Below are 27,991 nucleotides of genomic sequence, written 5' to 3'. Positions count from 1 at the left end.
TTACAGGTACTTGGTGATCATTTAATTAAAAATATTATCATAAATCTTATACCAAAATCCATTTGGTTTAAACATGTCATCAACTTTCATGCCATCCACATATATTTTGTATGCCTTCAGGGTAGTAGGTTCTAAAGGTCCCCAGTCCGATTTGGGCTTGAATGAATTCACAACTTTCTCCCAAAGCGTTGCTCCGGTACGCCTGTGGACACCATATACAGCCCAGAAAATCAGTTGTCCAATGCCAAAGGCCGATAAGCACCAACCGAATACTGCAATGAACGGAAACATCAGAATTTAAAATCCTATTTCAATTACACTATAAAACGTACCATAAACTCCGGAGGGATAAGTGTAATCGTTGTATTGTAATGGTTTGTATTCCACCAGAGTATACATCAAAATAGCTGCCATAAATGCTGGCGTAATAATGCCCCAACAGATACGATAATACCATGAAGTCTTTATGCCAAGCATAAAATAGATATCCTTGCAGAGGCGCTTGACCCCTGAAAATCAAACTTGTTGACTTTGTAAATGTCTACATCTGTATTAAGACTCAAACTTACCATAAATCCATCCGACCGCTAACAATTCAAATATGGCCAGGACCAAAGCCACAAACGACGCCCCATAGAAATCCAAAAGATTTAGGACATATTGACCGCCGGGTGTTATGTACATCAGACCCAACAAATAGCATACCAGTGCTATGCTCACCACAATAACCCAGTGTTTTGTTTGTGTGAAACGATCCTTTATCACAGTCATGACACAGGAAGCCATGCCCACATTGCTGCCAATTCCCAAGACAAAGAGCATAAGGAAAAATAATACTGAAAATATCTTAAAGGAGAAGATTGTTATTCGGGCGTTCTTACATGGAGAAAAAACTTTTACCTGAGGAACAAATTTAAATTTCGCTATAGCATCGGGATATGAAATAAAGGCCAATCCAGGACCTCCTTCAACAACACTTCTTATGTCAGTGGTATTTGATTCATAGGCTAAATTTCCAAGGATTCCGAAAATTATTATTCCTGAAAGCAGCGATGTGAACGTATCCAAAGTGGTGACAATGTTGCAGTCCCTGAAATACAAAATTATTCATACACATAGAAATACAAAATGCTCTCAGTGAATCTCTTTTTGTCAACACCGAAACTACGGGGCAAACGAAGACCGGAGGGACCAAATGATGTAATCTTAGATTTATTCCGGTACCCACATCAAACAGGAAGCTAGGAGAACAGTATAGTGAGCTTAGACTACTTTGGATAGATATAACACATAAAGGCGTAATAGCAAACCCATCTAAGTGCAGGTCTCTGTTAGCCACGAAAGCGGGGAAATGACATAGGACATGCTCCAAAGTTTCGTCATTTTCTACATGACCCACATGCTATCACATGCCGCACATTTTTTTGTATAAGTGAGCTCGGTACACACATGACTGTGTCCCGTTAAGATACTGAACTCCTTCTTCTTCTCACGAACCGGATCTTTTTATAGTATCTCCGTTGTACTAACAGTTCCGCTATTCCACAGTGTTACATGCGTTCATAGCCTAAGCCCATAACTCGGGCTGGGTCGACACAATGGGCTTCAGGTTAACCAAGTTTATTGACGGCAGTCTTTTGGCCATCACTGGCAAATCGTCTGCTCTTTACTACGCTATGGCCTGGCATCCAAACGATGCGGACCGTGCCATCCTCAGGCAAGACGTTAATCTCCTTCTTACACACAAAGACTGTTCGTGACCTTACCATCCATCTCAGTCCCTCGGTTCTCAATGTAGACCCCCGGCCCACTCTATCTTCTAGAATTGATCCGTTTGTGTAGCATGAACTTCCAGATGGCAATACCAGAGTTCCGTCAAGACTGTGCCGCTAGTAGCACTCGACCTCAAGTGTCGTCTCAGGTATCCGATTGGAATCCTCTTCCATTTCTTCCATATCCTCTATCCACCTTCGTCTCCCTTGTGAACAAGCAGATTTCAGCCTTTTCTGGGTTAACATTGAGACCCCTAGATCTACCCCAGTCGTATGCCATCTCCAAGACCCTTTCGGCACTTCTACAAAGCGGATTCGGATTCATACCCCTTAGAAGTATTATATAGTATTACTCAGCATCCGTAAAAGTTTATTTGTGGTGGTCACCCATAGGAGTGGAGACACCCATAGGAGTGGTACTGGTCTTCCATTGACATAGGTATGTCACTTCCCTTGACATAGGAATGCTGTTTGCATTTGGACAGGTCGCTGGATGCCTTAATCTTTTTAATGGTATCCACAATACCTTCCATGAACCATTTTTTAAAAGAATTTTCCTATTTTTGGAGAAAAAATTCTTTGACAACTAATATTTAGCAAATAGCAACTTCCTTGATTGCTTCGATTTAAAGATTGGTTTTTCTGAAAATTTACCAAGTAAAAAGTCGTTAAGTTCGGCCGGGCCGAAATTTGGATACCCACCACCTCGGGTATATATGTAAACCACCTTTTGCCAAAATCCGGTGAAAAATGCATACCTTATGCCCCATAGCAGCTATATCAAAATATGGTGATATGATTTGGAGTAAATTCGACACGGATATTGAGAGGTCTAATGTGTATAAGACACTGTTCAATTTTGTAGAACAAAACATTGGTCTTTTTGGTAGCCATATCCAAATATATATTGATCTGAACCATATACGACACGGATGTCGAAAAGTCTAACATAAGTCACATTTGAGTGAAATCGGATTACAAATGCGCTTTTTATGGGCCAACACTTTAAATCGAGAGATCGGTCTATATGGCAGCTATATCCAAATCTTGACCGATCTGTGCCATATTCCAAGGAGATATCGAGGGGCCCAACTTAACTGCCTGTCCCAAATTTCGGCGACATCGGACAATAAATGCACCTTTTATGGGTCCAAAACCTCAAATCGAGAGATCGGTCAATATAGCAGCTATATCCAAATCTGTACCGATCTAGGCCAAATTGAAGAAAGATATTGACTGGCCTAACTCAACTCACTGTCCCAAATTTCGGCGAAATCGGATAACAAATGCGCTTTTTAGGGGCCAAAACTTTAAATCGAGAGATCGGTCTTTATGGCAGCTATATCCAAATCTGAACCGATCTGGGCCAAATTGAAGAGGAATGTAGAAGGACCCAACACAACTCACTGTCCCAAATTTCTTCGAAAGCTGACAATAAATGCGCCTATTATGGACTCAAAACCTTAAATCGGGAGATCGGTCTATGTGGCATCTATATCCAAATCTGGACCGATCTGGGCCAATTTGAAGAAGGGTATCGAAGGACATAGCACAACTCACTGTCCCAATTTTTGGAAAATCGGACAATTAATGCGCCATTTATGGGCCCAATACCTTAAATCGAGAGATTGGTCTGAACCGATCTAGGCCAAATTGAAAAATATATCGCCTGGCCTAACACAACTCACTGTCCCAAATTTCGGCAAAATCTGATAATAAATGTGGCTTTTATGGGCCTAAGATCCTAAACCGGCGGATCGGTCTATATAGTCCGATATAGCTCAGCATATAGGCCGATATAGTTCAGGATAAAGTCATCTTCGAACTTAACCTGCGTATGGACCAAAAAAGAATCTGTGCAAAGTTTCAGCTCATTATCTCTATTTTTAAAGACTGTAGCGTGATTTCAACCATAGCGCAGAGGTTAGCATGTCCGCCTATGACGCTGATCGCCTGGGTTCGAATCTTGGCGAGACCATCAGAAAAAATTTTCAGCGGTGGTTTTCCACTCCTGATGCTGGAAACATTTGTGAGGTACTATGCCATGTAAAACTTCTCTCCAAAGAGGTGTCGCACTGGGGCACGCCGTTCGGACTCGGCTTTAAAAAGGAGACCCCTTATCATTGAGCTTAAACTTGTATAGGACTGTAATCATTGATATGTGAGAAGTTTGCCCCTGTTCCTTAGTGAAATGTTCATGGGCAAAATTTGCAATTTGCAGCGTGATTTCAACAGGCAGACGGACGGACATGGCTAGATCGTCTTAGATTTTTACTCTGATCAAGAATATATATACTTTATAGGGTCGGAAATGGTTATTTCGATGTGTTGGAAAAGGAATTACAAAATGAATATACCCCCATCCTTCGATGGTGGGTATAAAAAACGTCGATGGTGGGTATAAAAAACGTTGATTATCATTATACCCTGCACCACCACTGTGTGTCCATCTATTCTTGTAATCAAAGTGCAGGTCATATTTGTTGTCCGATTGTCACAAAATTTTGCACATGCCACTTTTTTGACCCAAGGACAAACGCTATTGATTTTGAAAAAAATGGATTCAGATTTATATATAGCTCCCATATAAATCTTTCATCCGATATGGTTTTTAAGGCTGCAGAAGCCACAATTTTCGTCCGATCTTCACAAAATTTGTGTATTTACTAGAGGTCTACATATGTGTACAAAATTTCACAAAAATCGGTGCAGATTAAGATATAGTTCCCATATATATCTTTCATCCGACATAGACTATTATGGCTGTAGAAGCCACAGTTTTAGTCCGATCTTTAAAATATTTTGCACGAGGTGTTTCATTTGACGTCCTAATATGTGTGAAAAATTTCATGAAAATCGGTCCATATTTAGATATAGCCCATATATATATCTTTCATTCGATATGGCCGTTTAAGGCTGTAGAAGCCACTACTTTTTTGGCATGGGGTGTTTTATTTGACGTCTTTGACAGATTTAGATATAGCTCCCATATATATGTATCGCCCGATTTGCACTTAAATGGCGGTAGTAGCTAAAAATTTCAACCGATCTGCATAAAAATTTCGCACGCACTGTTTTGTTACTGCACTTAAAGTATCTGGAAAATTTCATAAAAATCGGTACAGATTTGGATATAGCTCCCATATATATCTTTTATCCGATTTGAACTATTAAAGCTGTAGAAGCCACAATTTTGGTCCGATCTTTACCAAATTTGGCGTGAAGTCGTTTTTGTGAAGTTTCAATGTATGTGCAAATTTCATAAAAATTGGTTCGGTTCAGATTTATATATAGCTCTCATATATATCTTTCATCCGATTTGGCTTTTTAAGGCTGTAGAAGCCACAATTTTGATCCGACGTCTTCATATGTGTGGAAAATTTCATAAAAATCGGTTTAGATTTAGATATAGCTACCATATAAATCTTTCATCCGATATGGCATTTGAAGGGTGTAGAATCCACAATTTTCGCCCGATTTTACATGAGACGTTTAAATTGTCGTTCCAATACGTGCGCAAAATTTCATTAAAAACAGTCCAAGTTTAGACATAGCTCCAATGTGTATATTTCATCCGATATAGACTTTTAAAGCAGTAAAAACTACAATTTTGGTCACATCTCTACAATCTAGGGCGTGAGATGCTCTATTTGACGTCCCAGTATGTGTCATAAAAATTGGCACCCATATAATCTTTTATCCGATAGGGTCTTTTAAGGATGTGAAATCCAAATCTTTTGTCCTATGGTAGGAAAATCTTACAAGGTCCTAAATTGCTATTTCAATTGGTATCCAAATTAAAATCTGAATAGATTTCGAGATAAGTTCTACACATAAAAAGTACTACATGCACTAGGTGGAGTAGGGTATTATATAGTCGGCACCGCCCGACTTTTGCCTTTCCTTACTGGTTGGATAGTTATGATTAAAGTATTTTTCAAATCGGACTATTGGCTGATATAACTCGCATAGTAACCGATCTCACGATTAGTCTACTACGTCACCTAAGTTCATTTGTGCCGAATCCATGGTGATGGGTTGCCAAGATTCGGCTGTCCGACAATTTGATTTTCTAAAGTCTCTTAAAAAGATATGTGATACATTGAATCCACAATACTTTTCTTATTACCTTTTGATGTTATGTCCAAAGCGATTATATGAAGCATACATTATGATATTACCAAAACAAATAGCCAATGAAAAGAAAACCTGAGTGACTGCAGAATACCAAACCTGAAATAAAAATATTGTATATTAAAGTTGTGTCTAAGCAAACGTCTACTAATAATATACCTTGGGGTCCAAGAGTTTATCCCATTGAGGTTTCAAAAAGTAGAGAACTCCATCAAAGGCTCCTGGCAGAGTTAGCGAACGTACAAGTAAAATAGCCATTATACAATAAGGGAATAATGCCAGAAAATAAGAAGCTTTTCCCGAGCTTTTAACGCCTTTTAACATGATAAGAGCTATGACGAGCCATGAAAAGGCCAATGTCAATGCTAATGACCAACTGGGGCTACCAAGGCCATCGTCGATGCCATTCTTTTGACGCAGTATCACATTGCTAGGAAGAATTATATGAAAAAAAACTTAACATCGATTTGAATCTTCACATTTCATGCGATACTTTACATGAAATAGTTTTCCGCCGAAGTGCTTTTCACATCCATAATAGCTGTTGAATTTTGTAAATAAAAATTGTCTGTTTTCGGTTTCGAATCTATACAAGAATTACCCCATTCTGCGCGGCAATAACTCCAAGGCAGAATGGAATAAAAGGAATCGACAAAATAACGCAAAGTCAAAGCCATTAAAGTGGCATAATAAGTTGTGACAATGCCAGTGGCCAAAACTTGGCCATAACCCACACCTGAAAAAGAAAAGCGAACAATGCATAGGAAAGCTTTTAAACTCAAAAACTCTTACCTCTCATTATTGGTGCAAAATCGTAGACCTTAACACTGCCTTTGCTGGAAAACTGTCCCAAAAGCATTTCCATATAATACACCGGCTTACCCACTAAAAATAATACTATAATATATGGTATCACAAAGGCTCCGCCACCGTTGTCCAGTGCTGTGAACGGAAACCGCCAAACATTGCCCAGACCCACAGATAAGGCGATGCAGGACATTAAAAATTCTGCATCATTGCCCCAACTATCACGCTGGGGCGATATATTTGGCTGCGAATATTCATCGGGCAATGGAAGTTTCTGAAAATGATAGAAGCGTAGAATTTCCGTTAAAGATGAACCACTTTGTGCCGGATTTAAAATTCTGTCCAGTTTCAGCCTTTTTATACCCTCCACCATTGGAAGGGGGTATACTAATTTCGTCATTCTGTTTGTAACTCCTCGAAATATCTGTCTTAGACCCCTTAGATCGTCATGATCGTCTTAGATCGACATGACATTTTAAGTAGATCTAGCCATGTCCGTCCGTCCGTCTGTCTGTCGAAAGCACGCTAACTTTCGAAGGAGTAAACCTAGCCGCTTGAAATTTTGCACAAATACTTCTTCTACTTGTTTAAACTACAAGCCATACCTGGCATTGTTTTTGTTTTTTTTTTAACAACAATTCCGCAAATGCCTTTCCAATGAACTTTTGCCATTTGTGCCATTTTAGAAAGCAAGGTAAGGACTGACTAAGAAAAAGCGTGCTGAGTTCTGCTTGGCCGAATCTTTTATACCCTTAACCACGGATCGCACTTATCAACTTCTTTGAAGGACTTTTTCAATTATTGGGTTGCCCGAAAAGTAATTGGATTTTTTAAAAGAAAGTTAATGCATTTTTAATAAAACTTAGAATGAACTTTAATCAAATATACTTTTTTTCCACTTTTTTTCTAAAGCAATCTAAAAGTAACAGCTGATAACTGACAGAAGAAAGAATGCAATTACAGAGTCACAAGCTGTGAAAAAATTTGTCAACGCCGACTATATGAAAAAACCGCAATTACTTTTTGGGCAACCCAATATATATGACTAATACCAAGCTATTGACCTATATGAACCGTACTTGTCATGGCTGTTAGCAGCCACAGAGAAATACCACTTCCAAAATTTCAGGCAAATCAAGTAATAATTGCACCCTTCAGAGGCTCAGATAGTCAAATTGGGAGATCGGTTTATATGATAGCTATACCAGGTTATGAACCGATTAGGACCATACTTGGCAGGATTGTTGGAAGTGGTAAAAACGACATGTGCAAAAATTCAGCCAAAATTGATACGAATTGCGCTCTGTAGAGCCTCTAGAAATCTCATCGGGAAATCGGTTTATATGGCAGCTACATCAGGTTAAGGGCTGATTTAGACAGTACTTAGCGCAGTTGTTGGGAGAGCGGCAGCTACATCAGGCTATGAACTGATTTAGACCATACTTGGCACAGTTGTTAGAAGTCAAACAAAAAGAATATGTGCAAAATTTCGTTTTAAATGGTAGCCATATCAAAACATGGGTCGATTTAGCCCATTTACAATACCAACCGATCTACACTAATAAGAAGTATTTGTGCAAAATTTCAAGCAAACAGGAGTAAATCTCCTTAGAAAAAGCTTTCGACAGACAAATGGACGGACATGGCTTGATCAATTAAAATATCATGACGATCAAGAATATATGTTATATAAGAATATATGGGACCTAAGATGCTTATTCCGAGGTGTTACAAACGGAATGACGAAGTTATTATACCCCCATCCTATGGTGGGGGGTATACAAATATGCCAGTATGTATGATCCGAAAAAAGTCATTGCACTGGAATGGTCCAAAATTCCGGTGGGGCAAGGCTAGAGTTAATACTAAAACCCATTAGGTTAGGTTGAAAAGAGGGTGCAGATATTAATCTGCCCCATTCCGCTATAGACATACGCCTAAGCCAGTAATCGGCTTGTTGTGCGCTTAAAAAACTAAAACGTAACCTCGAAAAAGAAAATTGTAAGTTAGTTATTCCGTGCTACTTAAAAAATCCTTAATTGTTTTCCATACCACTCCCCTAAATTGGTTCATGTCATGCCCCCACCTAAGTACCAGTGTCTGTTAGCCGCGAAAGTCGAGCAATGACATAGGAAATGCTCCAACGTCTCATCATCTTCCCTCCATGCCCTACACATGCTATCACTTGCCGCACCGATTTTAAATAAGTGAGCTCAAAGTCCTGTGTGTCCCGTTATGATACCAATAGCTATACTGACCTTCTTCTTACTTCTTTTCAGTAATAGCCTCGACTTCTCACAATCTGGATCTTCCCATAGGATTTTCGCCATCCTACCGATCGTTTCGCCGTTTCACAATGTTGTATGCGCAATCGTCGTACTGAGGGGTTAGTAAGTATTGGTCTAATCACGCTCCCGTAGAACCAGTGGACTACCCTCGGATTCAGACCACATTTCGAGCCTACGGCCCGTCTACATAGTGCCCAACAACAATGTTAGTTACATTTCATAATGCCACGTTTATGGCTACCGTTTGATATGTTGAGGCGAAACGTTACATAGTTGCAATAAAAGAAAAACTTCCTAATAAAAGTATTTTGTTTCTCGTAAAAGTGTCTCAAACGTTTTATTTTTTTTGCGTACATGTACACCAATCTTCCGATTTTAATTCTTGAGACTTTAATGGGAGTAATTCATATCCAATTTGGCTGCAGTTTCGTACAATGACTTTGGTCTCCAATATCTAAACTAAGTGTGGTCAGAATTGGTCCATAACATTATACAGCTTCTTTTAAAGAGATGTCGGGCAAAGAACATGACAAATTTGATCCATGGAGAAGGGTATATATGATTCGGCCTAGCCGAACACACTTTTACTGTTTTTTGTTTGAGTATATGTTGTGAGGTTTTAGCAGCACACAAGATTTCTATATGTTCTATAAAGAGAATATCTATTTATAATTTAAGGAACTTTCATAATATTTATTTGGTTTGCTTGAAGACACAAGTATCCCCACATAACCCAAACATTTACTTTTACAAAGGGTATAACAATGTAACGATACCTCTTTAATTTATGCCAAAACTAATTTCACTTACATTTGTATTGAGATCTATTCCATGGTCTCCTGTGGATGCTGCGTCGATTTTCGTCTTAACGGACGCTGTGTAGTCTATTGAGTCGAGGGTTTTGCGATATTCACCAGGAATTGATGTAGTCGAAGCATGTCGGGAAGGCACATATGCAAAATTTACAAAACCTGCATCGCTCTCAAATTCATTGCCAGCAGCCATGGTATCCTTCAAACTTCCAAATCCGAAATAAATAGCTTCTTAGACTCTTTTGCTATGCTCCAAAAGTAACAAAATATTTGCCAAGGACAATGGCATGATCTGAAAAAAATAAATAATCACAAGAGCATAAGAAAAACTTGTTTTGATCAAATTGCCAATTTGAAAAATGTCCAAACTAGAAAACTAATGCTAAACAATTTTCATTGGCAAGTGTACATTTTGCACTGCAGTTATACACTCGACAAAAAAAAAAATAGCGGTCAAGCAAGTGACACGATAATTGCAAGTTTACAAAACAAGCATTCCATTGATGCATGACATTCTGTTCATTGTCTTTGCCAATAATTGTTAACTAAATGCACACCAAAAAATTAAAATTTGCGACAAACAAAATACTTTCGTCACGAAGTTTTGCTTTTATTGTAACCGTGGAACGTTTCGTTTCAGCACATCAAGCGTTAGCCATAAACGTAGTATTATTTAACGTAACTAATTTTGTTTATTGTAAACACTTTAGTAGCTTTATCTACGATGCAATGACCTTGCTTTTATTATAAAATCAACAACTCTTTAATTGTGAAAGTGTTTTGATAGCCGAAAACGATTATTCGTGTACCAGACCAATAATTATACTCGTGTGCCTCTCCTACTTGAGAGAAAGGGTGAGTTTTTGAGCGTAGTGGTGGCCAAAACTACTCACTCTTTTGTACGTACACAAGAAAATAATCACACGTACACAAGAAAATATTAATTGCAATGGTGTGCTCGTCACTGGTGTAGACACGTTTTCACACACAACATTTTGTCCTTTTGTGTTTTGAATGAGTGTAAAACAGAATGATAAACTCAGAAAGTATATTTTAGAGTTTCGGTAGAAAAATTCTGGTATGTACAATGACAAAAATCATTAGAGCAATACACAAATGGATGCCAGGTACAAGAAAACACAATAAGAATTTCCAAGGCACATGCATTGTTTGGTAACATTTACGCGATAATGAAACATGCATCACAAAGTGGGTATTTAAATGTGCGAAAGCAACAACAATTTTTTTGTTTTATTTATAGCATAACGAAAACTGTAGATCATAAAACAAAACCATAATAGGTTTTGTGAAGTAGAATGCTTTTAATATAATTGTATATCATGACATCGAAGTAAATCCAAATTTACTCCGGAAGAGTTTGAATTACTAACTGATATATGCATATAATTCGTAAAAATTTGAGTTTAAATTATGTTAAAACAATAAATGGAGCTGGTAATCCTTTTCAATATACGTAATCCATTTTAAACATTTGACGTTAAATTAATTTATAAATAAAGAAAAGCTAGTTGAAACCCCGAATAACATGTTCTACAATATGTATACCAAGAATTAAAGGTATTGTCAAGGTAAAAAACGTTATGTTTGTCACAAATTCTTGCAAGAATTTATTGCAAAAACATGTACTGTTATCGTGAACAAAGTCCAACGTTTTTCTAAACATAATACACATAATAAGGATCTGGGATTACAGACCTAATTGCTGCAGATAATTTTTCTAAACACTGTGGATTTCCGTCAGCATGTGGTTTCAATGCAGATACTATCGACTGCGGTTAATGGTTGGCAGTTATTTTCTGAGGAGAGTCTTGGAATGGACTTCAAAGGCCCAACATTTTGGAAAAGCTAACAAAGCCAATACCTGCCCTATACGACTACGCCTGCAAGATAGCCATAAGGAAAATTTGGGTGTGTCGTGTCATGCATTAACTGTATATAAATGTGGTTGGCGCTTCAAAAATCCACCTAAAATTCAATATTCCGCCGGGTCCAAAGTATAGCTAGTTTTATAGCAGAATTATGAAGGTAAAGCTCAGGCCAGCTGATGAAATTTTCCAATTTCAGAGTTGCATCCCAATCCCACTAGAACATCAAATTTTTTTCACATTTTGTTTATTTTTCCAGATTTTAAATGTTTTCAATTATACGTTTGTAATCACAAATCATTTGATTTTTTGGCTGCTGCACGTGTCAATGCAAACAGACAGATGGGTGGGAATTTCTACCCCCATCCACACAGAGTTGTATCGTAAATTTTTGTTGTTGTTTGGTTATTGAGCAAGTGACTAACTTTTTAATTCTATTATGGCTAGTTTGTAGATCACATCCAAAGTGAGAACGACACCATCTGATGCACTGAATTTTATGCTACACCTTATTCCTCTAGACATTGTGACTAGACAAAATGCTGCCCCCACCAATGTGAGGCTAATTGAGCTTTCTCTTTGGTTATGAGACGGCTATGGACACTGTGTTATAATTTATACAATGCACGATGTTTCAGGTAGTGTAGATTACAAATTGTTTGAGCTGCTATTTGATAAAAAGTTCTGTACCACTTTTCCTGATAGAACCGATTGAAACTACAATATCCTTGGCTCAACACATGATAATTGGATACTACCTAGGCAGCACTGACTCTTACCACTGAGTGCCTATGATTGCCATGAATATGCCAACGCCAGTTATTGGCGTCTTTGAAATCCTATGGCTATCACGTTCCCGCGGTAATCGGTTCTATGAATCGGAACATGCTAATACGTGGCTTCTACAACAACAACAATATCGTTGATAATATAATATACGAAGACTTCTATACGGATGGTTCCAAACTAGACGACCAGATGAGATTTGGGACGTTCTGTGACTAGGTCATATCGAGGAAATTATCCGACCACTTTAGTTTGTACACAATTGTAAGCAATTAGAAAAGTGGTTGAATGGATAAGATATAATACAATAACGAGGACTACCATAAATAATAATAGAATATACAGGGACTTATATACGGATGGTTCCAGAATACACAAATATGAGATTTGGGGTGTTCTGCAAAAAACTAGGTCGCATCAAGGAGATTACCCGATCACTATAGTGTGCATCAAGCAGAAATCCTTACAATTAGGAAAGTGGTTGAATGAATAAGCTGTAATACCATAACTACGATTGCCATTAATATTTTCTTAGACATTCAAGCAGCCATTAAATCCATATATTTTTCGTTTCGAAATTCAAAAACCCCTCTCGACTGGCACAGATCTCTCAACGAGATTGCTGGACAGATCAAAATTCACCTGTTTTGGGGACGGCCAACAGAATTCTAGAGCAAACCTGATTGCGAAACTACTCACTACCTTACACATACCAGGCGAATTGGCATCTGTGGGTATTCATTGGAGGTCACCGTGGCGCAGAGGATAGCATGTTCGCCTATAACGCCGAAAGCCTGGTTTCAAACCCCGGCGTGAACATCAGAAAAAAATCCTCAGCAGCTATCTCTTTAATAATGCTGGCTACATTCGTGAGGTGTCCTGCCATGTTAAAACTTCTCTACCAAGTAGTGTCGCTAAGTGGCACGCCAGTTCATTGATATGAGAGAAGTATCCCTGTTCTCTAATGGTAAATTTAGTATTATGGGCGTTCATCTGGCAACATGTAAGGATCAGGATCAGGCCCGAAAAGCAAGGTATGGCAGTTGGTTAGTTATGTCACTGTCTGATTGGAAAATATTATGATGGACTAAAACTTGTAATTATCCAGTGAACCAAGTTTCGGATGTCAGGCATTTCTGTACAAATTCTGAACTCTTCCGACAAGAAATTACCGAAATCGTTCCGAATTCTGTTTGATTTTCTGAGGAATTTTTTCCCACAGTTCTGAACGTCTTATCGCAGGAGTTTTTTTTTTGAATTCAAGGAATTCTGAACGATTTCTGGAGTGTTTGTCTGGAGAAATTTTTTTCCAATAGTTCTGAAAGAATTCTGAACGATATCTGTTCGTCTTGACGTACATTTTTTACATTTTTTCTTTCGGCTCATCGGAAAGACTTCTGAACAATTTCTGATTTATTTGTATATAGAAAGTTTTGTTCCGACAGTTCTGAAAGAATTCTGAACGATGTCTGAAAGTCCTGTCGTATGGTATTTTTGTTTTTGTTCCGACAGTTAGGGTTGAATCCGGAATGAATTCTGAACTCGATGTCGGTCTTTTTTTGTGCTTGCTTTTTTGTGGCACATTTTTAATGGTAGAATTTTTTCCTGACAGTTCGAAAGGAATCCTGAACGATATCTAAACTCGTTGTCGAGTGTTTATTGTGAATGCTTTTTTTGAATATTTTTGTTGGAGGCCACCCTAGCTCAGAGTTTAGCATGTTTGCCTATGATGCTGAGAGGCTGGGTTCGAATCCTGACGAGAAGATCAGAATAAATGTTCAGCCCTACTAGTTCTGGCGACATTTGTGAGGTACTATGCAATGTAAAAGTCCGTTCGGATCGGCTATGAAAAAAAGATTCCTAAAGGAAAAACACATTCAAATTCCATAAGAATTTTTTTAGAATTCGTTTGGAATTCCATAAGACAACTCGCAAAGTATATCCGATTTTTAGAAAATTTTAATCCAGAATGCAGTCAGAAATCGATAAGACAAGTGGGAAAACACATCCATATTCATTAAGACTCAATATCAGAATTCGGTCAGAATTCTTAACAACAACTCTAATTTCCCTTCCGAATTTCTCATTTTGGTTCAGAAATTTGAAAGCATTCTATCAGGATTTTCGGCAAAAACATCGGATTTCCCTCCGACATTTCGTTCCGACATCGTTTCAACCACTCCATATTCGGAAAAAATTTCAGACTTTCGTACAGACTTCTGACCGAATTCTGAAGTTTGGTTCACTGAGCAACGACTTTTGCAGAAGTTGGGAGAGATTCGATGAAGGGGAGATTATAAAACATCAGATGTGCGTGAGTCGTGCACGGGCAAGCAGAAAAAGTTCCATCTTACTTTATTTCTTATCTTATTTCTTTATGGACTGGGTAATATTCACTCGGAAGAAGTTTGTGGGGTTTTTTCAAACGATCTGAATTGTTCGTTCAACGGTACACTAAAAAAATTTACCCAAAATTTAAGAATTTTCCTTATTCGTAGGATTTTTGTAATATAAGTGAGCCAAAGAACCAAAACTTTAAAATAAAGATGCTTTCTTCAAATTTAATTTCCTACTTACTACCGGATATGACCATGCGTTTCAAATTTTGGTCACTGATTGGTTCTTATTTTATTTAATAGATGACTGTCCAATTATTATTTACTAAAAAATGCTTTATTAAACTAAAAAAAAATTAAATATTTAAAGACGCTCATATTTGTAAATCCATATTGCGTCTTTAACTACGGTTCACCGATGTCTTGTCCCAACGCCAATTTCCTAGCTTTCAAAGATATTTTGACCTTCGTTTGGATTTTTGTCTTTAATAACAGACGCAAAGTTAAGGATTTATTCACCTAACAAAATAAAACAAATCCTCAATATGAAGGAAAATATTTTTCATCAAAGGGAATGTTTCCTTAAAAAGTTGGAAAATTGATCATCATTAAAATAATTTTGCTTATCTTTGGCTCGAATCTTTAAAATTAGAACAAAGATGTTTTCAGTGTAGGAACTAGAAGACATCTTCCTTCTCCGGTTCCGTGTTATCACAATGGATAAACATTGATTTAAGGTATATAAGGTATTTAACCCGTAAAAGGCTCATTTATTGTTCGCTTTCGCCGAAATTTGGGACAGTGAGTTGTGTTAGGTGTTTCGACATCCCTCTTCAATTTGGCCCAGATTGGTTCAGATATGGATATAGCTGCCATATGGACCGATCTCCCGATTTCGCTTAAATTTTACACAGTGACTTATGTTGGGCTTTTCGACATCCGCGTCGTATATTTGGATATGGCTACCAAAAAGATCAATATTTTGTTCTACAAAATTGAACAGTGACTTATAATTATTAGACCTCTCAATATCCGTGTCGAATTTGCTCCATATCGGACCATATTTCGATAAAGCTGCTATAAGAGCATAAATTATGGATTTTTCACCGGATTATGACAAAAGGTGGTTTAAATATATACCCAAGGTGGTGGGTATCCAGAGTTCGAACCGGCCGAACTTAACGCCTTTTTACTTTTTTGTTCTCACCTCGGAAATTTTTTCAATATCGGGCCACATCTTGGTATATTCGCCACAGAAGAGTTCTTTACCATTTCAGTGTTTTAAACGCCTTAGCATTTCGATCGATTCGGCGTTTTCGCAAGGATAGTAGCCTCTTGCAGAAATCGGTAATTGTAATCTTCATTCTGCCCTCCAACCCGACAGTAAGAGTTATATTCTAGCCAATGACAGCAAAGTTATGGCCCTCTTCAAGTGACCATCTGACATTCTTTGTTTTTTGGGTATTATCACAAGGACAAGCACCGCTAGAGGCATATCTACAAATTTCAATTCCCCTGGAATTAGACCTGGCAAACCATCGATAATCGTAACATTCGATATTTTCGATAGTTTTAATACAAATATCGATACTATCGTTAATTTCTCATCACCTATATTTCAAACGAAAATGAGAAGTAAGAATCGGGAGATCGATTTATATAGAAGCAATATCAATGCAGAGACCAAATAAAACCAAAATTAATAAACTCAGTTGGAAGTCATGAGAGAAATCATTGTACAAAATGTTAGCCTAATCGGATGAAAATTGCGCCCTCTATGGGCGTATTGTATCCTGAAGGATGCATTCAGTATGGTAACTTTTGCGATAGTATCCATCGGAAAAATATCAATCGATATTCCAACAAAATATTAAATATCGATAGTGCCATCGATATTTTGCCAGCCCTACCTGGACTCTGGCGGAACATTTAAAAAATATTCACCATTGGTTTTGCCCTTACTAATGCGGACTTCAGGCAGGTAAAACATTTCTAAGTGAAGTCGCTCTGCGACACGGAATTCGGACTTGGCCAAGAAGGAGGAGGTCTATTATCATTGAGCTAAAACTTGAATCGGACATGAGAGAAGTATCGGCCGACTCGAACCTTATATATCATCCACCAATAATACCACGTTAAATATTTCAGCCAAATCGTATAATTATTACGCTTTCTAGAGGCTTTTACTTTTTTAAAAGATAGCTTGCTTTCAACGGAAACACAGACGCACGGGCGGACTTGGAATGTCTAGGCGATCAAGAATATTTATACTATGTTGGATCTGAGATCAATATTACGATGAGTTGCAAGTCGAATGACGACGATAAACCAACTTCCAATGGCGTAGAGTAAACAAGAAAATGAACTGCTCTCATAACTTCAATATGGTGAGCTTTAAAGGGAATTGTAATACTTAACTCATCACATTAGCTTAAAGATAAATGGCGTGCGAAATTCCTATTTACCGCTCAAAACTAGTTTCATTTTGTTTACAATATCCAATGGCTTTTACATACATGCTAAACCTGCTGTCATTGAGTCACTTTGTTGCGCATGCATTTCAGTTAAGTGATCTTATCTGTGGGTGCTGTTCACGTTTTAATGGTGAGTGCGGCATTATAAGAGCAGCGACTGCGAAAACCTGTCGCTAGACTCATATACCCCCAAAAAGACAATTATGCAGATCCATGCTAAGAGGCTTACCGACAATGTTTCTGTTGACACAATGACTTCGTAGTACGCTGAACTAAAGTTGTTAAAGTACTAAAATAGAGATAAGCAACCCACTCAAACCTGTACAGCGACTGCAGTTAATAGGGTGTATGCAAATAAACCAGGGGCCCTCTCCTCGCATCCGTAATCGACTTATTACGATCGAGATTCGTATTTTTTGGATTATGGCATCCGTTATAGATTAGTGCTATTCGAAACTTCATATATAACCAATTTTCCTCCGTTTTCAAGGTATTATCCAAAATATAGGACATCGATGTATTTATTTTATAAAGCAAAACAATAATTATAATATATTCACATTTTTGGTCCCTAAATTTGGACACAAATTACCTTTGACAAAGACCATTATCAAATTATCTACAAACCAAACCAAAAATTGTGCGTGGTTAATGTGGTAATTGTATCATAGAGGCGTTTTCGCAATAAATACGATTCAAATACAACATACCAACGCACGGCCCTTGAAGCAGCTAATATGGTTGAAAAGTTTTCTAACCAAAGACGAAACGCGTCCCATAGTGGTTAATGTGTGTGTTGCTGTCTCTGGCTTTCCTTTTCCATTTGCAAAGAAAATCTCCGATCAATGAGCTCTTCTCGAAAGAGAAACAAACAAAAATTGTGAAATTTTATTATCTTCGCCCTAACAGGCAAAAAACTTGAAAATGAAACATTTCGGCAGAGCCCGGCTGGTATTCGAACCTGGAAACATGGAGCAATAGCTAGAGCTGTTGCCGTTGTCTGGCGTTCGAAGCCATCAATACAACTTCCAACAGATTCACAGGATAATGTGCACCATGGAAGCAGTGTAATTGTCGCAAGAATAAATGTCTGTCATTACACGAAAACACATGCATTGGGAAAAAGTACAGCTAATAGACAGGGTTGTCGACCGTGATTAATGTGGTAATTGTATCACAGAGGCGTTTCCGCAATAAATACGATTTAAATTCAACATACAAACGCACGGCCCTTGAAGCCATCACACCTAATATGGTTGAAAATGCCTATTAAATTAATGCGAAATCCGATGGACTCTTTCTTTGTCAGAACACAAACAAAAGTCAAACAACAACAGAGACAACAGTATGGAAGCAGGGTTGATTCGGCCCATTTCGTGAGCTTTTAATTACATTTGCAATTGAAATTGTGCGAAATTTATCCTGATGCAGCAACATGTCGCTACTACGACAGTGGTGGTGTAGTGTATAAAAAGAGTCAACCAGAGTCAGACAGCTATTGACACTGGATCCCCATGCAGCAAAGTGACATTGTTGTAAAACAGGACAAATAGAATCCTTCAGGCGATGTATAGGAGATCTTTATATTCATTTTTCCACTATTGACGTTAGTTGTAGTGTAGGTATTTCGCTTTAAAGTCAATAAATTTTTTAAGCCAAAATTATTTGGAACACCCTAAGATTTAAGTACATATTGCATATGTTTTAACAGTCTCGTGTTGATACTTCATAAACAAAACAAACAATAGTGCAGCCAAAAAGAAAAAGAATTCATAGAAAACAAAAGTCATCAGAGAACGTGTTGGCCAATTGAGATATTACGAAATATTCGATGGTTGTGGCCTTTGCATTCGGATGCATTCAGGTGGCACAGTGCTGTGGCAAAAGTGCAGTCATTGTAAACCGCCAATTTGAGTTTTGGTTGCATTGCCGCATTCATAATTTCCAAAATTCTCAACAGTGGGCACTTTGCGGTTATAGATGCCGCATGAAATTGAAAGCTCATTTCTTGGTGTTCACTATAATTTGAAATGCAGGTGTGAATCACTATTCAATACAATGTATAAAATATTTTTTTAGAATTTTACTTTTAAAATTGCCATGTGAGGTTTTTTATTGAACGGAACTGAACAAATATTTGTAACTACAGCTGTGTTTTAACGCCATCTTCACATCCTAATAAGTTTGAGCAATAAGTTAGTTAAGCGTTAAAAATGCATTGATTAGATTAACATTAATATGGTATCAACATTTGAGTCAAAGTACCCATTGGGACGCCCCAACCCCAAAACTCCCGCAAACAGACATATTGGACGTTCATTTCAATATGGGGCTCTAATAAAAGGTATTCGGGAGTATATTTCGAATGTGGCATACAAAATCAGATCGAAGTATAGGGAGTCACACCACCCCTCAAAAACGCCATTTGACCCATTATGACTGTATGAAACTTGGCTGAACCCATTTTCTTAAAATTTTCATAGATTGTGTGCGTTTGTCTGCAAGGAAACATAGGCTACATAATTTTTAGATATCGGGTGGAGACGGACCCTCCCTCTTACCCCAAAAACGCCACTTATATCCGAAAGTGGTCCGATGGGCACAATAAGGGTTTCAAATGAAAGGTATTGGAGACCAGAAAACGAATATGGTATTAAAAGTTGGGTCCAAGTATCCAGCGGGTCCCCAACCTCAAAACTCCTCTAAACATATATACTCGAAGTTCATGTCAATATGGGACTCAAATGAAAAGTATTAGGCAGTAGATTACAAATATGACATAAAACATTAGGTCCAAGTAATGGGAGGTTGCCCACCCCAAGTACCCCAAACGGGCATATTAACCGACCGGCTATATGGGACTCAAATGAAAGGTATTAGGGAGTAGATTTCGAATATGACATTAAAATTTGCGTTCAAGTCAAGGTGGTGCTTTTCCTCCTAAAGATACGTCAAATGGGTTATTCGACCCATTATGACAATATGGGACTCAAATGAAAGAAATTTGAGAGTAGAAAACGAATTTGATTTCCAATTTTGGAGTCAAGTGTTTTGGGGTACGCCCAAAAGCACCCCCTAAACTGAACTTCTTTTCCATTGGGAATAAAAAAACCAATTTAATTTCTATTTTCAGTGTAAAATGCCGGTAGCCGCCCCAGCCCCAAAACACCCTCCAAGCGGTTCCTATTTACCAGCCATGGCAATTTGGGGCTCAAATTAAAGGGATTTGGAAGTGCAGCACGAATTTGATATCCATATTTGAGTCGTAGTGTCTGAGGTCCCGTCTCTCCCTCATAATGAGAACATTACCCTAGAAAGAACATTACTACCAGGAACCGAGAAGGGGCAAATTTTCACACGTCAATGAGTGCTTTCCGATTTAAGTTAAAACTCAATGATAAGGGACCTTTTTATAGCCGAGTCCGAGAGGCGTCCCGCAGTGCGAAACCTATTTGGAGGAAATTTTTTAAATGACCATGCATGACATTGTACCTCGTAAATTTCGCCAACATTAAGAGGGGATAAACACAGCTTTGTCTAATGTGCTCGCCAGGATTCGAAAGCATTCAGGGTCATAGACTACAATGGCACGAATTTGATATCCGCATTCAGGGCGAAGTGTCTCCACCCTAAAAAGATATTACAGAGTTAAGAAGGCGCAGCGGAGCGGGCCCGGTTCGGCTAGTATATTATATAAAATTAATGTGTTGCGCTTTGTTTGTTTGTATGTTACCAATACACTCAAAAACGCCTGAACCGATGTTCATGAAATGTTCACAGATGATAGTGTTTACCCCCGATGGATATTGGGTACCCCATTTTTTGATGTCCGAAGGGGGAGTGAACCCTCCCCCTTACCCCAATTTTCAAAAACGCCAGATCTCGTAGATGGGTGGACCGATTTAAACGAAATTTGGTTTGCACTCTTATGGTAACCCAAAAACACGAAATTTGTAGAAGACTTTGGGGTCAAATAATCTGGGAGAACGTAACAATTTGATCCCAAGTGTCGGTGGACACGCCCCAACCGTAAAAACCGCCCAAATATGACATATTTCCTGATTGGGACAATATGGGTTTTAAATAAAAGGTAATTGGTAGAAGAATACGAAATTAACATGAAAATTTGGGATCTCAAATGGTCATAAAGGCCGATCGGGACAAAATGGGATACAAACGAAAGTTACTTGAGAGTAGAATACCAAACTTCTATAAAAATTTTGGGTTCTTTCCAGGTGGGTCGCCTCATCCAAAAATTATGCCTTAAATGGACATGTATTGTATATCCATATTGGAATCAGACGAAACGTATTTGACTGTAAATTACGAATATAAAGTATTTTCAAATTTGGGCCATGTCGCAAGGAGGCCTCAAATTCCTAAGGGTGTAGCGAAGCACACCGAGCCAGCTAGTTTTCGATAAAAAAAAAACTTCTTTTAACCAATTTTTTAGAAACTCCAGCAAAATTCTATCCGAATTCAATAAAAATATTTTTTAAAAAATTCAAAGCATGTTATAAAATTAATTTAGAGGAGAACATTTCAATAAAATTTTCCTAAGGCGTTTCTTTTCCATACCTTTCTAAAAATTATCTGAGGTTTAGTAAACGTTGACATTTTGTCTTAAGGTTTTTACTATCTTCTCTTTTCACTATTATCTAAGTATTTTAGATTACAGATTGTGCAGTAGTAATTGGCTATGACAAAACATTTGTTTTACTAGCCGAACGTTCCAAGCGCCTCGATATAATGCGTTCATTCTAAAATCTCTGACACCAAGATTCAAAGTGGCTCCCACCACTTGATCTTTCCATCGGACTGTTGGTCTTCCCGGTTTGCGTGTACCGCCGTGTTTGCCTTCAAAAAACTTCTTTGCTGGAGCTTCTTAATCCATTCTGACAACATGATCTACCCAACGCAGCCGTTGTATTTTAATGCGTGTAAATATGCTATCGTCGTCATATAGCACATACAGATCGAGGTTCATATGTCGCCTATATTCTTCATTAACGCAAACTGGTCCATATATTTTACGAAAAATCTTTTTTTCAAATACTCCAAGCACTACCTCATCTGCTTTCACACGTACCCATGCTTCAGATCCATGGATATTTATTTATTTCGCCTATGCAAATATTTCATTGTATTTGGAAAAATTTCCTTTGCCTTCATGTAACATTTCATTTAACTTTTGATTGTCATTGAAATTTTATTTTTAAACAATACTCAATTTCTGTCTTTAGATACAGTTTTATTCAGACTATGCCTTTATAAAGTTTTTTCTATTGAAATTTAGCATTATTAACATTTTGTCTTTAGAGAAAATTTTTATGAAATTTTGCCACTGGATATTAAATATTGATTTGTTTATAGTTTTATTGAAATTAATAGTAAACCAAATCGAGCAACACTTATTATTTACCCTCCCACTGGGGTTCCAATCATCGAAAATCGGCGAATCTTAATGTGTTCTTCAAATTTTTAAAATATTTTCGGAAAAAAATTTACGATTTTTTTCAATTTGGACGATTTTTTTTTTGACGAAAAGACCTGGCAGCATTACATGGAAATAACACGATATCTGTTCCATTAACAACAGCTGATACTGTATTGTAATATTTGCATATTGTAAATTGTTCAGATGGTAGCCCTAGCAATATTCTAAAACACTGTGCAAATCTTTGTCTAGTGTTCTCTCAATATTATTCAAGGAATCATTACGGAAACTGTATTTTCACCCATCAGGGAAAAATTCTTTCATTATACCCCTGTTTCAAAGTGAATGTAAATCTGATGTCATTAACTAAAGAGGAATCGCAAAGATTAGAGCATTTCTAAACTTTTTGAAAAATCGTCACTGACTCACTGTGTCATCAAGTTTCTTCACTGTAATCACGATCTCAGTTTGGATTCAGTAAATATTTTTCAACTGTATCGAATGTTTTGGAACAGATTAAAACTGGTCCATTTACAATACTAACTGACCTATACTAATAAGAAGTATTTGTGCAATATTTCAAGCGCCTAGCTTTATTTCTCCGAAAGTTAAGGAGCGTTCGACAGACAGACATTTCTAGAAATACTTCCAATGTCATAGCGATCAAGAATTAGTCATAAATACTTTATAGGGTCTTAGCCTGATATTTCGATGTGTTACAAACGGAATGACAAAGCACAGTAGGAGAAAATCGAAAAAAATAATAACAATATGTCGTGTGAGAACAGGTAGAGATATCTCTACCAGCTCTAATCATTCAGAATTTCAAAGAGATATCTCTATCCTTATTTTTTTCTATTTTTTTCGATTTTCTCCCACTCTGCGACGTGAGTAAACCCAAAGGTGGAGGGTATAACATATTAAAGAAAATTAATATTGATGTAATATTTTAAAATTTTAGATTTCACTTTTCACACAAATAAATCGTTCAAGTGTGTCAAATTGCCGACTACCATAATAATCCGAATATTCCTCTTAAATACAGCGTATTATATGTATATGAACCCAATGTTGCTTGTTCTGGCTGACATAAATGAACAGCTATAAAGTAATATAGTCACCATAAAAGTATTCAGAGATAAAAGTTGTATAAATTTACATAGAACAATAACCTAAATATCCATCGTTCAACACCGCCGGCAAGAAAAGGCGGTTGTAATTCGTTTTTTTGCTATGGTCTTTTATCGTATATGACGTATTGTTGAATTTATTTCAACATTTGGGAATAACTTGTTTAATACACCATCAATCACAGCGACTATTTACGCCTATATTTATGAACTAGAATGTCAACGCAACAAGGATAAAAATTTATTTACGTTATTTTTTATAGCACAAATAGTGGTCCCAAAGTATAAAACGAAGAAGTACTCCACAACTATTATTAAAGGGTGATTTTTTAAGAGCTATAGGAAAGTTTTTGAAAAAAAAACACATACAATTCAGAAAAATGCATGAAATCTTTATTTGAATCGATGATACGGTCCATATAATTTAATGTTTTGAACATTATTTCATGCAAATATTGACCCTGACTACGCCTCAAATGGTTCATCCGCTTAGTCCAATTTTGGCATACTCTCCAACACTTCGGCAGGTATCTTATGAATAAATGCTTCAATGTTGTCTTCCAATGCCTCAATTGAAGCGAGCTTGTTTGTATAGTCTGTAACATAGTCCCACAAAAAATAGTCTTACTGGTCCCGAACGTAAATTAAAATGTTCACCGAACTCGCCGCTCAATAAGTCCATTGTTATGCGTGCTGTGTGACATTTGGCATGATCTTGTTGAAACCACATGTCACGCAAGTCAAGCTCTAGCATTTTGGGCAAAGAAAAAGATGGATATCATCTCACGGTAGCGTTCACCATTCACACTTACGTAACGATTGGCATCATCTTTGAAGAAGTACGGTCAATGATGCCACCAGCCCATAAACCGCATCAAACTGTGAATTTTTCTGGATGCATTGTTAGCTCTTGCACTGCTTCGTGTCACCACCCACCGGCTGCCAAACCCCAGTGCCCAACCGTGTATTAAGGTGTGGCCGCTCGCAAACCGACCCACCGAGCTCAGTGACCGTGCCTCCGAAACACACCCCTTACCTTTTAGATGTTGGCTGTGACGAACCTTGCCCCCAGTGAGCTGAACCCCAGCACCAAGAGGTAACTTGTTGGTGCACGATCTCGAGTGGCCTAACACAACTCATTGTCTCAATATTAGCAAAATAGGATAATAAATGTGGCTTTTATGGGCCTAAGACCTTAAATCAGCAGACAGCAGATCGGTCTATGTGGGGGCTATATGAAGATGGTCAGTAAATATGTTTTGGGGAAGAAGAAGACACCCAGAAAATTGGTCGCGGAAGTGGCCAATTCATTTGAGCCCCACACTGACCTGGTCGGTAAATATTGGGTTTTGGGGGGTGGGGTGGTTCCTCAAAAACTTAGCCCTGAAAAATAATTTAGCATCGTGCTCTACTCGCAAATGTCATTTTTTGTTTCAACCCCATATTGCCATTGGACTCAAAATTGGATATCAAATTCGTTCTCCTATCTCATATACCTTTTATTTAAACCCCTTATTGCAAAAGTCAGCAAATAAGTCCTGTTTTCGGTATGGGCCCTAAAAGCTATCAATATCGAGCTCCACTCTCTTTAAGACCCAAATTGTCATGCCCAGCAAATATGTTCTATTTTGGGGTTGTTATGGGGGTGGGACTTCCTTGGGGGTGGGACTTCCTTGGGGTGGGACTTCATTCTTTCATTTTTTCATTTGAACCCCATATTGCTATGGTCGTAAATTTGTCCTGTTTGGGGGTGTTTAAGGGAATGGGCGGCCCCCCAAACACTTGGTCGCACATTTGAATACCAGATTCGTATTCTACACTCATTCTACATTCGTATTCATTCTACCTTTTATTTGAGATGGGCGGGACAGAAGTTCATTACCTTCTTATGAGTACCGATTAAATCTTATAAAGCTTCCTATATTAAAAAGTCGTAGAACCATGCTAAACATTACGTTTTTGACTAAATTAATTCATGGTCAAATATATTCCTGCTTTCTTCTGTCGAAGTTTCTTTAACGTTCCTTTCAGACCAGATATTTTGAAAATGTTTTATTATAGAACCAACTATGCACCTTTCGGCACCTATGTTATCAATTTAATCAACTGAAAGATATAATAGATCTATCTGAGAATCGAGAAAGTTTAAAAAGGAAAATTATATTAATTTTAAATTCTTAGGTTAATACATTTGTAAATATATTGTTATTAGTCTGTAAGGGTATTTATTATCTATAGACTTAAATAAAAAAAGAGGCCTATATTGCCATGGTCAGTAAATAAGTCCTATTTGGGGGTATTATAGGGAAGGGATGGACTCGCAGAAACTTGGTCCCACACTTGAATATTAGATGCGTATCCTACTCGCAAATACCTTTCATTTGAGTCCCATATTACCATGGTCGGTAAATATGTCGGATTTAGGGATATTTTGGGGGTTGAGGTAGTCCCCCAAACACAATTGGATATGAGATACGATTTCTAATCTTAAATACCTTTCATTTGATTCCCATATTGTCGTGATTGGTCTTTATAGATATTTTAATAGGTTTTTGTTGTGGGGCACCCCCCTAGGTACCCCATCCGATATTTAGTTATCAAATTTTTGTTTTTAGGTTACTAAAGGAGGGCACACAAAACTTCGGTTCAATCGCACCACCCATCTCAGATATCTAGTGTTTATGAAATTTATGGCAAGGGGCAGGGTCTGCTCCCCCTTCAGATATTAAAAAAATTTAGTACCCTTAGACACCAAGGAATACATTTTTATGTCAAATTTGTACTCTTCTTTTAAATACCTTTCATTTGATACCCATATTGCCCAAAGCGGTGAAAAAGTCCAGTTGGGGGTGGGAGACTCCTCCGAACACTTTGGGCGAAATTTGTATACCAAGTTCGTACTCTCCTCTTAAATACCTTTCATTTGATACCCATTTTGTTCCAATCGGTAAACATGTCCGTCCGGGTGGGCTTTGGGATGGGGCGTCCCCCCAAGTTATTTGACCCAAAATTGGTATACTGATTTCGTGTTTTTGTACCATAAGGTGGCATACAAAATTTCATCTCGGAGATCTGGTGTTTTTGAAAATTATTGTAAGGGGAGGGTCCGCCCCCCTCCCTTATGATATCAAAAAATGTAGTACCATATTTTCACCACGGGATCGTTATGCACTGTCTGTGGAAATTTCAAAAAAACCGGTCCAGCCGTTTTTGAGTCTATACGGAACAGACAAACAACCTAACAAACAAACACAAATACACTTTTATATATAAGAATAAGATAATAAACAGTAAATTAATGGAATTATATATTCAATAAGTTTATTTAACAAACTTAGAATTTTTTTAAAAGTAAATAAATTGGAAATCACATTGGCCACTTTCTTCTTTCAAACAGTCATTTTGATTGGTTTGGTACCTTAACCCATGGTCCATTGTCAATTTTGAAATCAAACTAACTACAGATACTTTTATTGAGTGTCATCTTACCCATTAATGGTACTTAAATAAGCCCAGAAGACTAGAAAAACGTATACTCTTTGGGTGTTTAAACACTGATCATGGCTTTTTTTCACCTGTATATGAGTGAAATACTAGTTCATTTCCGCTTAAAATGTCAGCAGCACTTTGTTTGCTCAGTTTTAAAACTTACCTTTCTAAATTGGTGAGTTTGTTTGTTCTCGAGAGCTAATCACTTGATTGAATGTTTGAATATTAACTAACAATGGGTTAATTTTCTTTTCACTTTGTTTTTAATCTATCTATCACTTTCAGTGTTTGCTTAATTACTACTTTTTTATTGCTTTTTCATATTAATTTTTGTTTTTCCCGCTTTATTTACTATCTTAAATAACGGATTGTCGTCCATAGAGTTAAGCGCTGAAACACGAACTGTTCACCAAGTTTTTGAATTACAAAGCTTTAGCCCAAACAATTGAACTTCAGTTGAGGTACGGATAGCAGTGTCGCCAGTTTCCTCGCTGCCGATTCTAAACGCCGCAGCTGGTTGTTGCAGTTGATGTTAGCGCCGACCGCCGACACAGAGTGTTGTAGGTACATGGTATTGGCATAAAAGTTATCGCACCGCCAAACAGGGAATCTGTAAAAACTGTTAATGTTTGTATCATTG

The 27,991-nt window shown here is 37.6% G+C and overlaps 1 protein-coding gene across 2 annotated transcripts; it reads right to left on the bottom strand.

Annotated features, from left to right (window-relative positions):
* On the bottom strand, nt 1-27,850 carry LOC106087487 (sodium-dependent nutrient amino acid transporter 1). 2 transcript variants are annotated; one of them, XM_013252540.2, is made up of 10 exons: nt 27,515-27,850; nt 9,812-10,105; nt 6,699-6,987; nt 6,405-6,642; nt 6,066-6,336; nt 5,902-6,005; nt 901-1,090; nt 570-846; nt 333-509; nt 1-272 (listed from the first exon to the last, which is right to left on the bottom strand). In XM_013252540.2, exons 2-10 carry the CDS (start codon nt 10,004-10,006, stop codon nt 22-24), a joined length of 1,992 nt encoding a protein of 663 aa, XP_013107994.2. In that variant the 5' UTR covers nt 10,007-10,105; nt 27,515-27,850; the 3' UTR covers nt 1-21. The 2 variants fall into 2 exon arrangements, with proteins under 2 accessions (XP_013107994.2, XP_013107995.2); XM_013252541.2 differs by lacking the exon at nt 27,515-27,850 and adding an exon at nt 10,223-10,243.
* Nucleotides 27,851-27,991: the final 141 nt, after the last annotated feature.

The sequence above is a fragment of the Stomoxys calcitrans genome, chromosome 5 (assembly GCF_963082655.1).
Source record: "Stomoxys calcitrans chromosome 5, idStoCalc2.1, whole genome shotgun sequence".
Lineage (NCBI taxonomy): Eukaryota > Metazoa > Arthropoda > Insecta > Diptera > Muscidae > Stomoxys > Stomoxys calcitrans.
This window is presented reverse-complemented; position numbering and strand designations above follow the sequence as displayed.